General features: G+C 46.4%; 2 protein-coding genes across 1 annotated transcript; one reads left to right on the top strand and one right to left on the bottom strand.

Moving 5' to 3' along the window:
* The window catches only part of snx21 (sorting nexin family member 21), a 120452-nt gene that overhangs the window by 65574 nt on the left and 36907 nt on the right, over positions 1-17971 (bottom strand).
* Positions 7457-10107, top strand: LOC124063093. Its single transcript, XM_046396414.1, has 2 exons — positions 7457-7960; positions 8106-10107. Exons 1-2 carry the CDS (start codon positions 7579-7581, stop codon positions 9050-9052), a joined length of 1329 nt encoding a protein of 442 aa, XP_046252370.1. The 5' UTR covers positions 7457-7578; the 3' UTR covers positions 9053-10107.

Genomic DNA, 17971 nt, shown 5'->3' with positions numbered 1-17971 from the left:
ACGCGTTTCCATAGATACACGTGACTCACACACACACACACACACACACACACACACACACACACGCGTCCTGTTACCGGATTACTAACTGTGCTTGCACAAAGCGGTTGATGTGCAAAGTGTGGGAAGGTTTTGTAAAATCTTCATCTGGTTTTGATTTAATGGGTTCAGTGTTAATCAACACACACACACACTCTCTCTTGGATAAACAAACCACACTGCAGGTTTGTGTCATGGCTAGTTATGGTTTATGACTTTCAGCACTCCAGACCTTCAAACTAAAACTGATGAATCACGAACAAAACATGTACTATCATGATAAAAATCTGTAGATTGTGAACTTGTCTGAATCAAAATGATTTTTTTATTTACTTATAATTATTTTTTTCACCATTTCACAGTTTTTAGTTTTTTCTTTTGTGTTACGGTCAATTATGCTTTATTATGCACAGCTTTGTCTTTGAGAAATTATTCTTGTCAAAACTGGTCCTCACCATCTAGTGTCTTTGTCAGGTCATTTTAATGTGTCCAACACGTTGGTTCAGGTCCTCACCCCATTCTTCACATCATCCTCAGTACTGCTAATTAGCTAATGTTAGCATGCTAACACACTAGACTAATACGTTGAACACAGTAAACATTGTATATGCTGTTAGCATTTAGCTTAAGTCCAGGCTCACAGAGCTGTTAACATGGCTGACGACTCTTAAGGCAAAATTATACTTTTCCTTCCTACAAGTGTGAGAAGGTTTGCATACATGTAGGCTAGCAGACATCCATGTACCTACATTTTTTTGTCCTCTACGCTACAACAAGCTACAAAATTCAACTGAGCATGTGTGGAAATTAGTATAAACAGAACGATGGCGTGCCTGTGGTGTTTGGGCAGTTCGTGTACATTAGGAAGTGAACTGATGCCCGTTTCTGTAGCAAAAACCAGACCTGAACGTTTTAGCAGACCATCAGACTGGCAAAATTTTGGTGTGTTAAGAATCTTTCACTTTAGAGTCGGCATCCAATGGCAATCCAACAATCCTCTAACTCCCCCCATCATCACTCACAAACCTGCTGCTTGACATAACATCACTACCAGCGCAAGAGTGCAAGAAACCGCAGACTTCAGATTTAAAAACTCAGAGAAGTACAGGCAGATTTAAGTGGCAGCGATCGGCTTAATTAGAATTTTGTGTACTCGTTTGGCAAGAATGTAACGGACATTCATTTATCTGTGGAAGTAACTCAATTCATCATTAAGATTATAGTGCTTTTGTCAAAATAAAAAAAAAAAGACTCATTGCTCATGGGTCTACGAAACTTTTTGGGCCCGACTTTGTGCCGAGCACTGAGGTGAAACAGATATTGATCCACTTATTGGGACATTTTTAATCATCTGAAGCAGTGGCTATGGCTGATACGCAGCAAACAGATCAGATCTGAGAGGCGGAGGACAAACTTTGCTTTTGTGCTCAGTTTCTCTGTTTGAACAAAGCCTGAACAGCACCAGAGCACATTACGAAGGGAGCGCCAGCATCGCTTCACAAATCCGTCCGTAACCTGCAGTTTTTCTTGCAGAGCGTTTGTTTGCTGTGGTTTCATGAGCACAAGTTCGTCCTCATTTCTCTCTGCTTGTTGCAGCACAAAGTCACATCTCAGTAATTGCCGTTTGTGGGCGTCTGAGGTTTCTCCCCTCGAGATGATCGGTGACAAGAGCTCGTAGCTCAGCCGTGTTTTCATGTGGCGCCTCGTCTCCTGGCTGAACGCCTCGCTGATCAAAAGGCTCGACGGGCTGCAGCGCGAAGCGCTCTTTGGACACGCAGAGCTGAACAATATGCAACAGCGACAGCAGGACGAATGTTTTCTGGAACACACGATTATCGAGCTGCGCACGTCGGAGGAGGTTTTATCCTCGATGCACTGATGCTGGGGTGCACAGAAACAGACGCCTTATCAGCACACCTCTGACAGACCGCCACAGTGCAGACAAACGGACAGAGGAGGAGGAAGATCATAACTCGATCTGATGGCTGCTGAGGTCACCCGATCTGTGAGACAAGCGTCACATAAACACACAGCTCGAGACGTGAAGTGCGATCACAATGTGTATCGGTCTGCAACAACGCATCACTTTGTGTAGAGATGAGCGAGAGATAAACACTGAGAAGCAACAGCACATTAAAGGTTCGCTTTTTAGAACTGCTACAGCCTGTCCATCCAAACTATTGGCTGCATATAAAAATGGACGACATGTCAGTGAAGCCCAAGCACCTGTTTACAATCAGTCAGCCTGTACCACTGACTTCCACTCAAACTCAGTCACAGATAATTCAGCTGTGACATGTGATGATTCATCAGCCGAGGTGACAGCCGACTGTAAAGAGACTGGCAGTTTGACATACATACATGCTGTAAAACCTGCATTAAATAAAACTGCAGCAACGTGTGCTGTGAATGCAGCTGTCCTGGACTTGCATGAGCTGAGAAGAGCCGACACATTATTCTAAACCACAGCAGAACACAGCACAAACACTCCAGGCCTAAAGAAAAACAGTTCAGCTGATCTTCAGGCCAAACAAAGCAGACCAAAATGATTCCAACCTGCAGAAATGAGAATAATTTAACTGTCACAATTTCCCTCGTTTCAACACAATGACAGCGAACATACTGGCACCAAAATAAAACATTTTGTTTTGTCAAAAACTGACACTCGCTGTGAACAAAAGAAGATATGACTCACTTTCCACTTCACCCACAGCACTCACACTATCTATTTTCCTCCTGAATACTCCTGAATCTGCAGCCTCCATAGTGATAGGCAGAATAAGAGTTTGGCTTACACATTAAAATGCCTAAAAACGTCTCAACTTTTGTTATATAAGTGGTGGAGCTGTGCAGTTGTATCTCAAATGTTTCCAACAATATTCAAACCCAGAGAAATCTTTCAGTTTATTATCAAGCTAACGGTGCATTTCATTTCCTGCTGCTGTAACTTCCACGAGAATCAGAGAGCGAAGAGGGAAGTCGTGACTAAAAGTAAAGAGGTCTTCATGTGGAACAATGAAGACAACAACTCCCATGATCCTATGCTGCTTACCTCTTTTGTGTTTAAAGAGAGACCCCCTACTGGCAGAAACTACACACTGTGTTTACTTCTGTCTTCAACAAAATGTTTTCCAGCGATTTCCTCCAAATTTGGTAGAAGTTTGTTTTCAATGTTGTTAACACAACATTAAGTTACTTCTGCAGACACACAGCAGATTGGTCTGTATAACACGATACGATGTAAGCAATATATATTTATTCATATGGTGAGTGAAGCTACAAAAAGAGTGATTTTGTTGTGTTGTGTTTTGTGTGTTTATGTTGCGGGCCAGAATAAATATGACACTGATTTTGTATGAGTGCACACCTCTGCATCCAGGTGTTTCTGTGAAAGGCAGAAAGCAAGCGAAAGTAAGAGATTATGACAGAGAAATGAGCTTGAAAGCTTATCACAGAGAAGAGTTTTTCATCTCTGGAAGGTTAACACGTCAGCAACGATTTCATCTTCCGCCACAATGAGACAAACAGCGTAAATAGAGCATTCATGTCTTCGCCAACGGAGAGCCTGGACATGACATGACAACGTGAGGTTAAAGTTTTTGCTGGAGCAGTGCAGGGCAGCAGTCTGCCTGAGGACGGCCTGAGGCTGTGGCACCACGGGGGGGGGGGGTAACACTGTAACCACAGTCTCTCCCTGACCATAAACCAAGCCTTAACCAGCGCAGCCTGGACCACACCATGTAACGCAACAAAACGTTTCTGACTGGCTGCTTGCACAGTGAGCAAATGTCTTATTAGTGTGATTTGATAGAGAGCAATTCGTTCTGAATCACAATGGCTTTAATTCACAAGATGCAGCATTCTGATGCTCTGCTACAAAGCTCGCTGCATCTGACACTTCCATGTAATTTTGCATGCTAGCTGTGATTTTGTGCCGAGAACGAGGAGTGTCACATTTTGCAGAGTTTAGCACTTTGAGCCTCAGTGAAAACTGAGTCAAAGCTTCATAAAAAAACTGTAAGAGAGAAACAGAGATGAAGAGGAAGATGAAGATGGGGAGGGGGGGGCGACGGGTGAGAGAGAGAGAGAGAGATGAAGACGAAGAGGGAGAGAGAGATCAGTCTGTGTTACTGTCAAAGTGCAGCGAAGCGCAACACACTTCTCCAGGGTACAGCACATCACTCTCACTCCCCGATTCCTCTGTGTGTGTGTGTGTGTGTGTGTGTGTGTGGCCCCGGGCCTCGCACTGAGAGTGTAAAGACTCCAGTGCTGGTCCAGGGGTTACAGAGGGCTGCTGTTCAAATCCTGACCCACATCATGATGCCAGGAAGAGCGAGTCTCTTTAACTTCACTGCATCTTAACTTTCACATGTGACGCTCAAACACAAACCACCACCATTATGGCTTTGTCATCACTTACGCTCAGCAGACGTAAGGACAGGAGGTCCTGCAGGGCGTGAGCTGTTCTTTTGAGCTGACAGAATGGTGACACACTTCCATTCTGCACTTGAGACCTTTGCTTTCCAGAGCTTTCTGATGGAAATGCAAGGGTTAACCTACAAAGAGTCGTGCAAACTGACATGCAGTTTAATGGAGTTGTGTCTTTTGTTTGTAACAGTGCTTAGGGGATGCTAAGAGGCTCAGTGAGCTGTATGTTTTTATTCTCAGTGTCAGTGCCATGTCTGTTGCTGATGACATGAAAATCCTCATTTGGTTAAACCAGTCTGAGCAACCCACTGCAAGTGAAGTAAAAATTGTGTAATTTTAAATACTCCACATGAGTTGTCTCACACTTTGTGTCAAGGAGGGTCGAGAGGCTGCAGAATGTGGTTTTAATGCACCAAAAACTGTACATTCAGACATTATCTCCTCATCCAAAGGTGTTATTTACACTCCTGTCATGCACTTCCAACAGGCTGCACACTAATCCCTAAAACAACACAGTTTGGCTCTCTGGGCTTCTGAAGACTTGGATTACACTGGACGAGCTGTATGGAGCCATTTATTGGTTTTGTTTTTCAGTTGTTGTTTTTTTTCTTACCAAAACTGTTCAGTTGTGAAGCCCCAGTTTTGCGGACCAGAAAACTTCAGCTGCTATCCATCAGCATGGGAGTGAGTAGATAATGACTGTGAACTTTAATGCTGCAGTGACAAACCTTCAGCAACAGTGAAGGGACCTGAAATCAGCTGGTGTTTAACGGGAATAAAACCCTGCAGTCATCCTTCTCCAACTTATACATAACGCCTCATCATTCATCTTTTATATAAAGAGAGTGTGAATCATATGCCACGTTACGTAACACCGTTGTAGTCAGACATGCCAAAAAGTTAGAAACCAAATGACCGACTGACTGACCTTGTATTATAATCTCACTCCTGCTTTGCTGCTTTGCATTTATGCTGCCTATGTCCTTAATCAAGACTACAGGTAACACATGAATGTTACAAAACTGAAGCAGGATAATCTCTGCTACCAAAACCTGTTACCGATTCTTTGTTAAAGCTTAATCTCTGAGACATTTCCCTCTCATCAGGCCAAGGCTCACGAACCATCGCATCACCGACACCGAGAGGAGCTGCACTTTGTGGATGAGTATGGCCAGCCAATCACTATGCAGGTAGAGGGAAGAAAGAGGCGTGGTCACAGGAGGCAGCGGTCTCACTGTACCCCAGAGTGCAGTGTCCCACCAGAAAGACACTGGGAGGCCCTGAGAGCCATGGGACTGATGGAGGGAGAGGAAGGCCAGGAAAACAGCTACAGTGCAGGGTAGGTACTGCGTGATGGAGGGCAGGACTTATGGCTACATGGTTTTGGTTTCATTTAGGACAAGGACAGAATGATGTGACTGAGGTGGTCGAAATGAGGTGAACAGATGCGGTGAGGGTAAGATTCAGGTACAGATTAAAATCAAAATTTGGGCAGTTGCAGCAGAGTTACATTTGCAAACTGGAGAAAAAAGTGGAAATGTATTTTGAGTAAAAAGTGGAAATTAAGATGAAATTTATTACTATAGTGAAACTTATGGTTAGAAATTTCATCTTAATAAAAACAGGGGGGGGTGGGGGGGTAAGTAACTCAGAGTCACATATGGAATCAGGAAAGGTAGACCACCTGGGTGAAAGTCAAGTTAGAGAAAGGAGCAAAATGTTCATATCCAAGTTAGGTCAAATGTGGGGACTTTGATTAAGGACTCCTACTGTGTTAAATACCCCAGGCTGTGGCAAGTAATTGTGAATGGAATAAACAAAGAAGTCAGAGGTTTTGGTTTAAGGTTTGTCTCCAAGGTTAATGGTTGGGAATGGGGTACAAAGTTAGAAATTGGCTAGGAGGATGCTGACTCAGCTAATGGCAGGCTTTTACCATCAGTCTACCTGTGAGCCAGACGAGAAATTGTGTAGAACCCGGGGACTACAGTTTAAGTTGGTCAAAGAGTAAAGAACCATAATAGAGTGTAGATGTTGATGAGTAGGAGAGTTAAGAAAAGAAAAGAAGGGAAAAATCTGGGACATGGCAAAGAATTTTGGAATACGTGAATTTGGAATACCCTAACCCTAACCCTGTCTAGTGGTGATTCAAAACAATGGACAAGATTCCTCACTTGTTAGAGGGCAAGGATAGCATGATGGTGCCTCGATTGCCTCACAATCACGAGTGGAAGGTTATTCTGCTGAGACAGCCGACAGTGCAACGCCTGTAATGATTACACGTGATGAAGACTATAAATACTCATCGATGTATTTACACATCACGGATCATACCACCTCCATTCATGCACATCTGGAACCATACATAGAGCTACATCAATGCTGACAGTCTCAGAGAACTCTCTGCCTTCTCATCGCCTTAAAAGACACAGCATGACCTGATTCTCTCCTCTACACAGACCTTATTATGGTCACATGACGGTGTCACCTGACCTGTACTCTGCTAACAGTCACATGATGATGTCGCCTGATGTCTATCCACCCAATGGCTACTTGCCCAGACCATCAAATAACCAGCATCCGGGTAATAACTACCTGCCCAGCGTCTCCTACAGCTTAGATCACCTGGACAGACTCGACTACCAGGTGATCTACTGTGTTCTACTCTATTCTGAATTTATGTCTGTGTGATCAAATTACTGTCACATGCTACAAAACTAGTCAGTTTAAACTTTTCTCTATTCCAGGGTCCTGAGATGTTGCCCTACCAGCCTAACTCAGAGAGCTGTCTGATTGGCTGCTATAACACAGAAGAGATTGAGCACGAGAATTTCCCCAGACAGGTACGCATTTCTGTTTTATTTCTCAGCAACATTTCTGCGCCATCTCTCTTACCGCCACTCAGTCAGTCCCTCTTTGCATTTCTTTCTCTTTCTGTGTGACATTCCAAATAGCAATTTTATCTTAACTTCTCTTTAGTCCAACTATCATCCTCCTTGGCGGTCTGATCGTGTTCTTGGATACCTCCCCCTCAGTGAGCTCGATAGTGGGCTGGGATGTGGCCCTGACAGTCCACAGAACCGAGTGCCCTTTTCCGAGGCTGAGACAGACGCCATGTCATCGCTGCCAGGACACACCCCTTCCTCCCAAGGCTCCTCCTCTTCCTCCGAGTCCCTTATCTCCTCGGAGCCCAGTGACTCAGGCTTCCACAGTGTCAGCACCGGAGAGCACAGACGACTACATAAGATTCATGGAAGTCATGCCCACCGACAAACTCACCATCTCCGCTCAGGCCACTCCCCTCGAGAACAGAGAGGACGCTGGGATTTGGAGTCCATCCCTGAGACAACACCGATGACTCATTCTGGAGGGCCCCAAGCATCCCATTGCACTGTGGGTAACAGCACGACCACAACAGTTCACTTCCACAGAGCAGAGAGGAGTCCCACATTACCACGGCACCACTCGCCACTTTCCCCACTTTCCCCTTCTGCAGGTTAGAAAAGCAAATCATATCTTCAGACAATCTGCCTAATGCTTAAGTTTGGTGAGACATTCCCCCACTGGTGGTGGCCCAAAGGTGGTTCAACATGGAATCAGGGTATTTAGATATCATGTAACACTCTCTCTTCTGTCTGCAGGTTGTCGTACTGAGCCCTGCCAACGGAGGGCGCTGTGGCTGGAGCAGCAGCAGGGAGGAGGCAGGACAATCGAGGCTCCAGGGCGGAGTCAAACAATTACAGATTTGAGTGAAGGGCGGCAACGGCGCAGGGCCAGTCACCCCAATATGGCAAATCCCAACACTCTGAGAAACAGACTCCAGAACAGCCAACCGGGCACTTCCAACAACACGCTGTTGCCGAGGAGCAGGGCCAGTTATCCCAGTAACTGCCACCCCACCAGTCACCTCAGCATAGACAGAACCAGTCTGACCAATAACCAGCACACACTGAGAAACAGTCAGGGCACAAACCGAAGCCGAGAGGAGGACTCCCTCTGTAAGAGTCCTGGATCCGGATCCAGTGGAATGTCAGACTGGCGTGGATTTCAGACTCTCGGTAATCAAACCAGCAACTCTAAAGGCTCCTCTGTTCCTTTGTACAGCACACTGGGAGCCCCACAACGGAGCCCTCACTCTCCACCCTCTCCCAGATCAAAACAGTCCAATCAGAAGTCAGTCCGGAACCAGCTGCTTAGAGCACGAGCTTATCGACTGGCCAGGGAACGCAGTGAGGTCACAACAGACGATGAGGTGCGAGGAGAGGGAGAGAGAGAAGGTGAGGACGAAGGGGAGGATGGCCAATGGGCAGGGCGATACTGGAGCCGCACCGAAAGGAGACGTCACCTGGCGCTCTCACGCCAACACAGGGAGAGGAGGGGAGGAGGAGAAGAGCAGGTGGGCGGACTTCAGGGCTCACTGTCGTCTCAGACGGTCCTGGAGCTGAGCCACATGAAGCAGAACCGGCTGAGGAACAGCAAACTGCTCGATGACTGGACGACGGTGGAGGAGCTGCTGACACATGGGACAAGGGTGGAGAGCGACAGCCAGTTATGTCCCAGCCCTCTACTATCGGTTACTACTGTCTAAAGGGAAGAAACTGCAGCTCACTGATGGACATGTCCAATCCAACACTCAGGCCGAAATTCATTCAAGGTTCCCGTAATGAAGACATGAAATTAATGAATGAGAGAACTGAAAAACAAGGACAAAAGTACTGCAGGACCTCAAGTGGAAAACCACCAACCAGAACACATGAACGGAAACTGTGAGTATGACAGTCTTGCCGACGGTGGAGGAACGTATTGAATCTGAATGGAGTTTAAATCAAGATCTAACAAGAAACTCGAAACCAACATTTGCTGTAGAAATTAGTTTCTGCAGGTCTGTACAAGTAAAGGGTCACTGAAGAGGCTGCATGGTCTGAAGCTCATGCAGTGTTAACAGACTCATTGGATGAACCGGCTGGATTCTTCAGACACCAGACTGCCTGTGACTGGTCAAAAATACCACACAATCACACAGTCGTGTTGCCTTGTGCGAGTGTCTCCATTTTCTTTTCTGATTTTACTGCCTTTGTTTCCATTTCTGTGCCACAAAAAGTCAACTCTCTCAAACTGTTGGGCCACTCTGCTTCCTATAAGCTTGTTGGAGGAATTCTGCATGACCAAACAGCATCTAAATCTCTTAAGACACTGTTTGACCAGAGTGTTTGTTTTTAGTCATCACTTTCACCGGTTTCTCCTGGGTGATTTATTTTTTAATCTGCCCTCATGCAGACTGGGAGTGTAAATAAATGAGACCCTTTAGAGAGGGCTCACAAGTCTCCACGCAGCACCATGTACATCTGGGTTTCTGTCTGTCGGGCTCCTAGAATCCTGCTGCAGATCTGTTTAGCAACTGAAATTGGGTCTGATGTGACACATGTCATAAATCAGTTAAGTTCACATTCTCGTTAAAGCTTATTCACTTTCAAGGATTGTGTTTTTATGTTAAATGTGAAGCTACAGCCATGAGCAGTTAGCTTAGCATAAAGACTGGAAGGCGCACGAGACGTTAGCCTTCAGGAATTTTTAATCAGAAGGCTTTCTCCCAATAAGTCACTAAAGCTTTCTGACAGACAGAGCCGTCTGACAGAAGCTGTAAGCCCTTCCTAAACATGTAGGATAAAATCAGTGTTAAAACTGTGTTACAATAGAGCTTTCTAGAAGGAGGCCTTGAAGGCTAGCTTCCCCCATGTGTGACTGGAAGTAGAAAGGAAGAGTCCAGCAGGTGTGATTTTTGCACCAGTTAAAACAACACCAGGCTTTGTGATGAGCTAAGCTAACAGCTGCTGGCTGTAACTTTCTATTTAATGGGCAGGTGTGAGAGTGGTATTGATGTCTTCATCGAACACTCGGAAAGGAAGCAAACAGCAACGCTCTCAAAACGTGCAACTATTCTTTAAATGTGTTTCTGTTCCTGACATTTGTGAAAGCACTATACTGACACGTGGAGCGGTGACACAGTGGGCTCAGCAAGGCTCAGCACATATCACTAAGTTTAGTTATAAAATGAAGCCTCGGCAGCAAATTAAACCAAATGATGGCATTTTTAATCTAAAGGCTACAGACTTCATGAGACTCTTACCCAGATCAGATTCTTTTAAGGTCTGTCACATGACTCTGTGGGTGAGTGAAGTAGTACTGCATCCCAACAACAGGAGTACACTGGTTTCATGCTGATAGTGGGATTACACTGTTATGTCGCTGCTTTCAGCCAAGATGATTACAGCACTTCTGAAATGTGAAAAAATGTGTGGCTGGATTAATCTGAGAAACGATAATCAGGGTTAAATCTTTTGAGGTGATAACATGTAATAAAACTTGTTCAATGCAATTTTTTAATTCATATTCTGTGGAGGTTAGGAAAGAGTGAAATCTTGAGGACAGTTGGACTTGTCAAATGAATTTATTTAAGGATTTCTATTTCTAAATTGTATGTGTGTGTGTGCGTGCGAACAAAAGGAGAATATACAGTTTGAGACTAACTCGTTAGTAGTGCTTAGCCAAAGATAGTGTTCTGCTGTAACTCTGATTTATGGACAATCTAGACAAACTATCACTGTATGAGGTAAAAGTATATTTTATAATCATGTTAGTTTTTATGAACTTCAGAATAGATTACTTGTTTTTCACCAACATCTTGCTATGCTAGTGTACATGCGTAGATGTTAGTGTACAATCAACTGTTAGCATAACAAGGCTTTATTGTTACAGTCAAAACCTAGCATGCTCACTCCTGATAGCACAGAACAAGCATTTCTATGCCTGCTGAAAGCAGCTTGGTCTCAGCAAATCATTTGTGAATGACATGCTAGAGTCAATGTCATGTTACAACAACACATTTTTTGCTTTTCACGTCATTTAAAACTGCAAAAAAGTCATGTATCAAAGCATGATCTTAGTGGTCTTTATGCTGAAACCTAACCAAACTGTGACCATAGGTGACGTGACCAGGACGACAAAAATCACCTGACTTTGTCTTTTCCTGCATGTCAAAAACTCACACAATGCTGATGGCGTTTTAATTACACGTCATCCCACGATATCGCATTGCCCAAAGTGTTGCAGCTGCTGTAAAAAAGTATTAAGTAAGTAAGTAAAGTAAGTTTTTATTTTGACAGATATCACAGCAGGAAGAGACGCTGTCAAACAACATATAACCAGTCACGTGGTTCCAGTGGCGGACCGTGCATTTGGTACCTGGGCCTTCAGTGGGGGCATACCTGACTTAGTCCACCTCTTAATACAACCACTATCACGTTGCAATTATAAAAAAAACATCGATACTATCCAAAAACACAATATGACAAGGCGTGGCATTAGAGAGAGAGGAATTTCACGTGTTGAGGATAATTTACATTATTAATACAACAAGAAACACAGTTAAGACAACTCCAAACCTCTGCACTACAACCGCAACTGTGACGTGTACATCATCCGGAGCAGTTCAGAACAGCTAGTCACACTTGGCTGTAACTTTTGCTCTGAACGACCAATCAGAGGACGGAAGAAAGCTGACGCCTCCCTGTCAAATCTGATTGGCTAAAGAAACAGTCAGTGACTAATATAATCTAAACTGCGTGGGCCAGCACTACTGATTCTGAAGGCCCTGGGCAGATTAGACTGACATGGCAACACATAGAGGCTGAAATCTGATTGGACAGAAATCAAACATCCACATACACGTACTGGAAGCGATGCAGCCCAGAGACATGCTACGAAATGAAGAGAATAAACTGTTGGGAATAAATTAATACAATTTCCTGCAACAAACATTAGAATTTAGGTTGTAAATGTAGGTCAGTGCTTCTGATAGTGTTTAGGCCAGCAGAGAAGGCCTTGCTGGTGCTGACAGCCCGCCGCTGCGTGGTTCACATGTGGCCGTGGGATGGCAGTTGATTAACGAGTGAATGTAATTGACAACCAAGAACCAGAAGAAATCTAAATAATTTTGTGAAGCATGAAGTTACCTACTTAATTTAGTTTGTTTCATCACTGTCTGAGGCCAAAGGGAAATCTTCTCCAAACTCCAATCTTACACTGAAGAGAGCCGAAATACTGAAGTACATTTTAGGAAATTTCACATTTCATTTCACTGTTAAATCATCATTATTTTTTTTAAACATATTTCCAAGTGTTTCGTTTTCTGTTTTTTTTTTAAGCAGAATTGTTTTACAGTTTTAGGGCACGTTCATTCCCTTTGTAAGTCAGATGGATGAATGGACCTCAATCTCATGTCTGTGTATGAAACTGGTGTCAGGACGTAGTTAGCCTAGCTAAGCATAATGACTGAAGATAATGACAGCTAGCGTAGCTCTGTCCAAAGGTCAAAAACACACAAACCAGCACCTCACTGATTAATATGTTGTAACTTGTTTAATCTGCAAACAAAACATGACACCTACCTCGTGGTTTTAAGGGGGAACTATGGTGTTTCTTAAAATAAATAATTAATGATAATTATACTGAAGTATATGACAACAGCAGTGAATCAGTTTTTTTTTGTGTGGCGTCTCGCCCAAAGCACAGGCTGGCAGATACAGTCAGTGAGCACAGGTTTTGGTTTTGGTGTCTGAACTGGCAGGATGATACCAAGCCTTCAAGATTTCAACTGCACACATTCACGTGCATATGCAGATTAAACAAGACATAACATTTTGTAATCATCAGAAGTGCTGGCATTGATGTTTTTAAAACTGTGGCGAGTGTCAAGCGAGCAGCCTCCAGTATTTATGCTAAGCTAGGCTAACTGTGGTCACACTTCAGCTCTGTATTAAACTCAGTCACATTGACTTATACCAATCTTTGAGGAAAACTGAATATTTTTCATAGTGCTAAGGAATAATTAACAGTGAACCTGAGTGTGAGGTTATCAGTTTTTAAACACTTCTTTCCTTTCCTTTCCTTTTTGAATCTGGTACTGAATCTTAGTTTCGACTGTTTTTGTTTCTTTTGGGGCTGTGTGCAATACCCAGAGGTTGGCATCCTGCTGGCCTACAGTCTGGTGTTGGTCAGCTCTCAGAGACTGCACTGCAGGGTCTCGTGCTCAGGGTTGTGTCTGTATGACGTCAGGGAGGGAGTTAATGTGTGCATGTGATGAGCTCGTGAGACAGGAACGCTCGATTACATGAATTTTGTTTTCATGAAGCCTGAAGAGCTCACAAATGTACATTAAATTTGAATCATGGTGTCCATGAAACTGTTAGCACTGAGCAGGGCTGACAGAGATCTGATGGAAGTTCTCACCACCCAACTTGTGTAAAACCATGTCAGTAAACTGTGGAAATCTAAATGTCCTGTAAGTTTGTCGTGGAATTTAAAAAAGTATTCCAGTGATTTTGTGTTACATGTTCATTGTGTCCATAAACCAAAATCAAAGCGGAGGTGAAAGACATTCCTTCACAGGAAATTATTTGAAATGATGGTCCTCTAACTAAATAATTACAAAATTTATAAATTTGAGTGAAGTGAAATGTTTAAACAATGATTTTTTAAAAATCTGTTTTTCATGCAGCCCTGTAATGGGAGGAATGAACAGTTAGTGAGGATGAGCTGAGAGGTCTGAAAATCTCACAGAGAGCAGGTTTGAGGAGACAAAGCATCATGGGAAAACAGAAACCTGTCGCCTCCCAGAGCTCAGACTCCGAGTCCTTTCAAAGACGTGACAAACTACATAAAGTGTGTCCTGTAGGCTCCTATCTGTGAGATGGTCTGTCTTCACAGGGAGCAGAAGTAGCGCATATTAAGTTCCAGTGATAATCTGGGACAATTTTTCAATCCGTGATTACCAGTACAAATGTAAAGACGGATGATAATCAGCTTTCTGCATGGTTTTGTCTCATTTCCTAGAAGACATTTTGTCAGGTTACAGCAGGAAAACTGCAGAGCAAATTATCTGATATTGACGGCTGAATTCTGCTTTGCTGCTTCAGTCTCAAGGTCCCGGTATTGTGCACGCTGACTCACCGAGGACTAAACCGACTGAACAAATGATGACATCCATGAAGACCTGAAAACATCAGGTGTGTGGGGAGTGATGAGGGGGCTGTGAGGTTCCTCACAGAAACCAACTCATTTAATGACAGTCACCTCATTGCAGTTTCTTCCTCAGCTGCGGTTTGATCAGTCATGGATCCCCTGAATGCACCATCAGACTAACAGGTAGTCCTGCAAAATAATTTTGGATGCTTCATCGAGCTGCTGTGATATTTTCACTCCTGACATGCAGATGTCGGAGGACGCAGCTCCTTCTGTGTAAGGCAGTCCTGTCAACAGCAGACAAGTTAAATGCTTGAGGTAGTTCAGTTTTGAGTATTTTTCAAAATCCATCCATCTTCTTCCGCTTTATCCGGGACCGGGTCGCGGGGGCAGCAGCTTGAGCAGGGATACCCAGACTTCCCTCTCCCCAGACACTTCCTCCAGCTCTTCCGGGTGGACCCCAAGGCGTTCCCAGGCCAGCTGAGTGACATAGTCCCTCCAGCGTGTCCTGGGTCTTCCTCGGGGCCTCCTCCCGGTGGGGCATGCCCGGAACACCTCCCCGGGAAGGCGTCCAGGGGGCATTCGGAACAAATGCCCGAGCCACCTCAACTGGCTCCTTTCGATGTGGAGGAGCAGCGGCTCTACTCCGAGCTCCTCCCGGGTGACAGAGCTCCTCACCCTATCTCTAAGGGAGCGCCCCGCCACCCTGCGGAGAAAGCTCATTTCAGCCGCTTGTATCCGAGATCTCGTTCTTTCGGTCATGACCCAAAGTTCATGACCATAGGTGAGGGTAGGAACGTAGATTGACTGGTAAATTGAGAGCTTCACCTTGCGGCTCAGCTCTCTCTTCACCACGACGGGCCGGTACAACGACCCCATTACTGCTGTCGCTGCACCAATCCGCCTGTCAATCTCACGCTCCCATCTTCCCTCACTCGTGAACAAGACCCCGAGATACTTAAACTCCTCCACTTGAGGCAGGAACTCTCCTCCAACCTGAAGGGGACAGACCACCTTTTTCCGGTCGAGAACCATGGCCTCGGATTTAGAGGTGCTGATTCTCATCCCAGCTGCTTCGCACTCGGCTGCGAACCTCCCCAGCGCACGCTGAAGGTCCTGGCCTGAAGAAGCCAACAGGACAACATCATCCGCAAAAAGCAGAGATGAAATCCTGTGGTTCCCAAACCAGACACCCTCCGGCCCCTGGCTGCGCCTAGAAATCCTGTCCATAAAAATAATGAACAGGACCGGTGACAAAGGGCAGCCCTGCCGGAGGCCAGTATGCACTGGGAACAGGTCCGACTTACTGCCGGCAATGCGGACCAAGCTCCTGCTCCGAGAGTACAGAGACCGCACAGCCCTTAGCAAAGGACCCCGGACCCCATACTCCCAGAGCACCTCCCACAGGATGCCACGGGGAACACGGTCGAATGCCTTCTCCAAGTCCACAAAACACATGTGGACCGGTTGGGCAAACTCCCATGAACCCTCAAGCACCCTGCGGAGGGTATAGAGCTGGTCCAGTGTTCCACGACCAGGACGAAAACCGCATTGTTCCTCTTGGATCCGAGGTTCGACTATCTGCCGGATTCTCCTCTCCAGTACCCTGGCATAGACTTTCCCGGGGAGGCTGAGGAGTGTGATCCCTCTATAATTGGAGCACACCCTCCGGTCCCCCTTCTTAAAAAGAGGGACCACCACCCCAGTCTGCCAGTCCAAGGGCACTGTCCCTGACTGCCATGCGATGTTGCAGAGTCGTGTCAGCCAAGACAGCCCCACAACATCCAGAGCCTTAAGGTACCCAGGACGAATCTCATCCACACCCGGAGCTCTGCCACCGAGGAGCTTCCCAACTACCTCAGTGACTTCAGCTTGGGCAATGTATGGACCCGCCTCAAGGTCCTCAGCCTCTGCTTCCCTAACGGAAGACACGTCAGCAGGATTGAGGAGGTCCTCGAAGTATTCCTTCCACCTTCTGACAATATCCCCAGTCGAAGTCAGCAGCTCCCCACTTCCACTGTAAACAGTATTAGCAGGGCACTGCTTCCCCCTCCTGAGGCGCCGGATGGTTTGCCAGAATTTCCTCGAGGCCGACCAATAGTCCTCCTCCATGGCCTCCCCAAACTCTTCCCAGACCCGAGTTTTTGCTTCCGCAACCGCTCGGGCTGTCGCACGCTTGGCCCTCCGATACCCGTCAGCTGCCTCAGGAGTCCCACAAGCCAACCATGCTCGATAGGACTCCTTCTTCAGCCTGACGGCATCCCTTACTTCCGGTGTCCACCACCGGGTTCGGGGATTGCCGCCACGACAGGCACCAGAGACCTTACGGCCACAGCTCCGAGCAGCAGCTTCCACAATGGAGGTGGAAAACATGGTCCACTCGGACTCAATGTCCCCAGCCTCCCTCGGAATCTGGTCAAAGTTCTCCCGGAGGTGTGAGTTGAAAACCCCTCTGACGGAGGGTTCCGCCAGACGTTCCCAGCAGACCCTCACAACACGTTTGGGTCTGCCAAGTCTGTCCGGCTTCCTCCTCCACCAGCGGATCCAACTCACCACCAGGTGGTGATCGGTGGACAGCTCAGCCCCTCTCTTCACCCGAGTGTCCAAGACATATGGCCGAAGGCCAGATGACACAACCACAAAGTCGATCATTGACCTCCGGCCCAGGGTGTCCTGGTGCCATGTGCACCGATGGACATCCTTATGCTTGAACATAGTGTTCGTTATGGACAAACTGTGACTAGCACAGAAGTCCAACAACAGAACACCACTCGGATTCAGATCAGGGAGGCCGTTCCTCCCAATCACGCCCCTCCAGGTATCACTGTCGTCGCCCACGTGGGCATTGAAGTCCCCCAGTAGAACTATGGCGTCCCCGGTCGGAGCACATTCCAGTACCCTTCCCAGGGACTCCAAGAAAGCCGGGTACTCTGCACTGCTGTTTGGCCCATAGGCCGAAACAACAGTGAGAGACCTATCCCCAACCTGAAGGCGTAGGGAAACGACTCTCTCGTTCACCGGGGAGAACTCCAACACATGGCGGCTAAGCTGGGGGGCTATGAGCAAGCCCACACCAGCTCGCCGCCTCACACCATGGGCAACTCCAGAGTAGAAGAGAGACCAGCCTCTCTCCAGGAGTTGGGTTCCAGAGCCCAGGCTGTGCGTGGAAGTGAGCCCGACTATCTCTAGCCGGTACCGCTCAATTTCCTGCACAAGCTCGGGCTCTTTCCCCCCCAGTGAGGTGACATTCCATGTCCCCATAGCTAGAGTTTTTGTCCGGGGTTTGGGTCGCTGGGATCCCCGTCCACAGCTGCCGCCCAAACCACATTGCACCGGCCCCTTCTGAACCCTCTCGCGGGTGGTGGGCCTACGAGAGAGCGGGCCCACGTCGCTTCTTCGGGCTGTACCCGACCGGGTCCCGTGGGCGGAGACCCGGCCACCAGACGCTCGCCTGCGAGCCCCAACCCCAGGCCTGGCTCCAGGGTGA

The sequence above is a fragment of the Scatophagus argus genome, chromosome 8 (genome assembly GCF_020382885.2).
Source record: "Scatophagus argus isolate fScaArg1 chromosome 8, fScaArg1.pri, whole genome shotgun sequence".
Lineage (NCBI taxonomy): Eukaryota > Metazoa > Chordata > Actinopteri > Scatophagidae > Scatophagus > Scatophagus argus.
The sequence above is the reverse complement of the archived record's forward strand: the minus strand, read 5'-3'. Positions and strand labels throughout refer to the sequence as shown.

What these genes read in the sequence shown, in the direction of transcription:
- LOC124063093 (XM_046396414.1), top strand. Translation starts at nt 7,579, where the DNA reads ATGTCATCGCTGCCAGGACACACCCCTTCCTCCCAAGGCTCCTCCTCT. An exon ending in CCCACTTTCCCCTTCTGCAG is followed by an intron (nt 7,961 to 8,105) that starts GTTAGAAAAGCA and finishes TTCTGTCTGCAG; the next exon opens with GTTGTCGTACTGAGCCCTGC.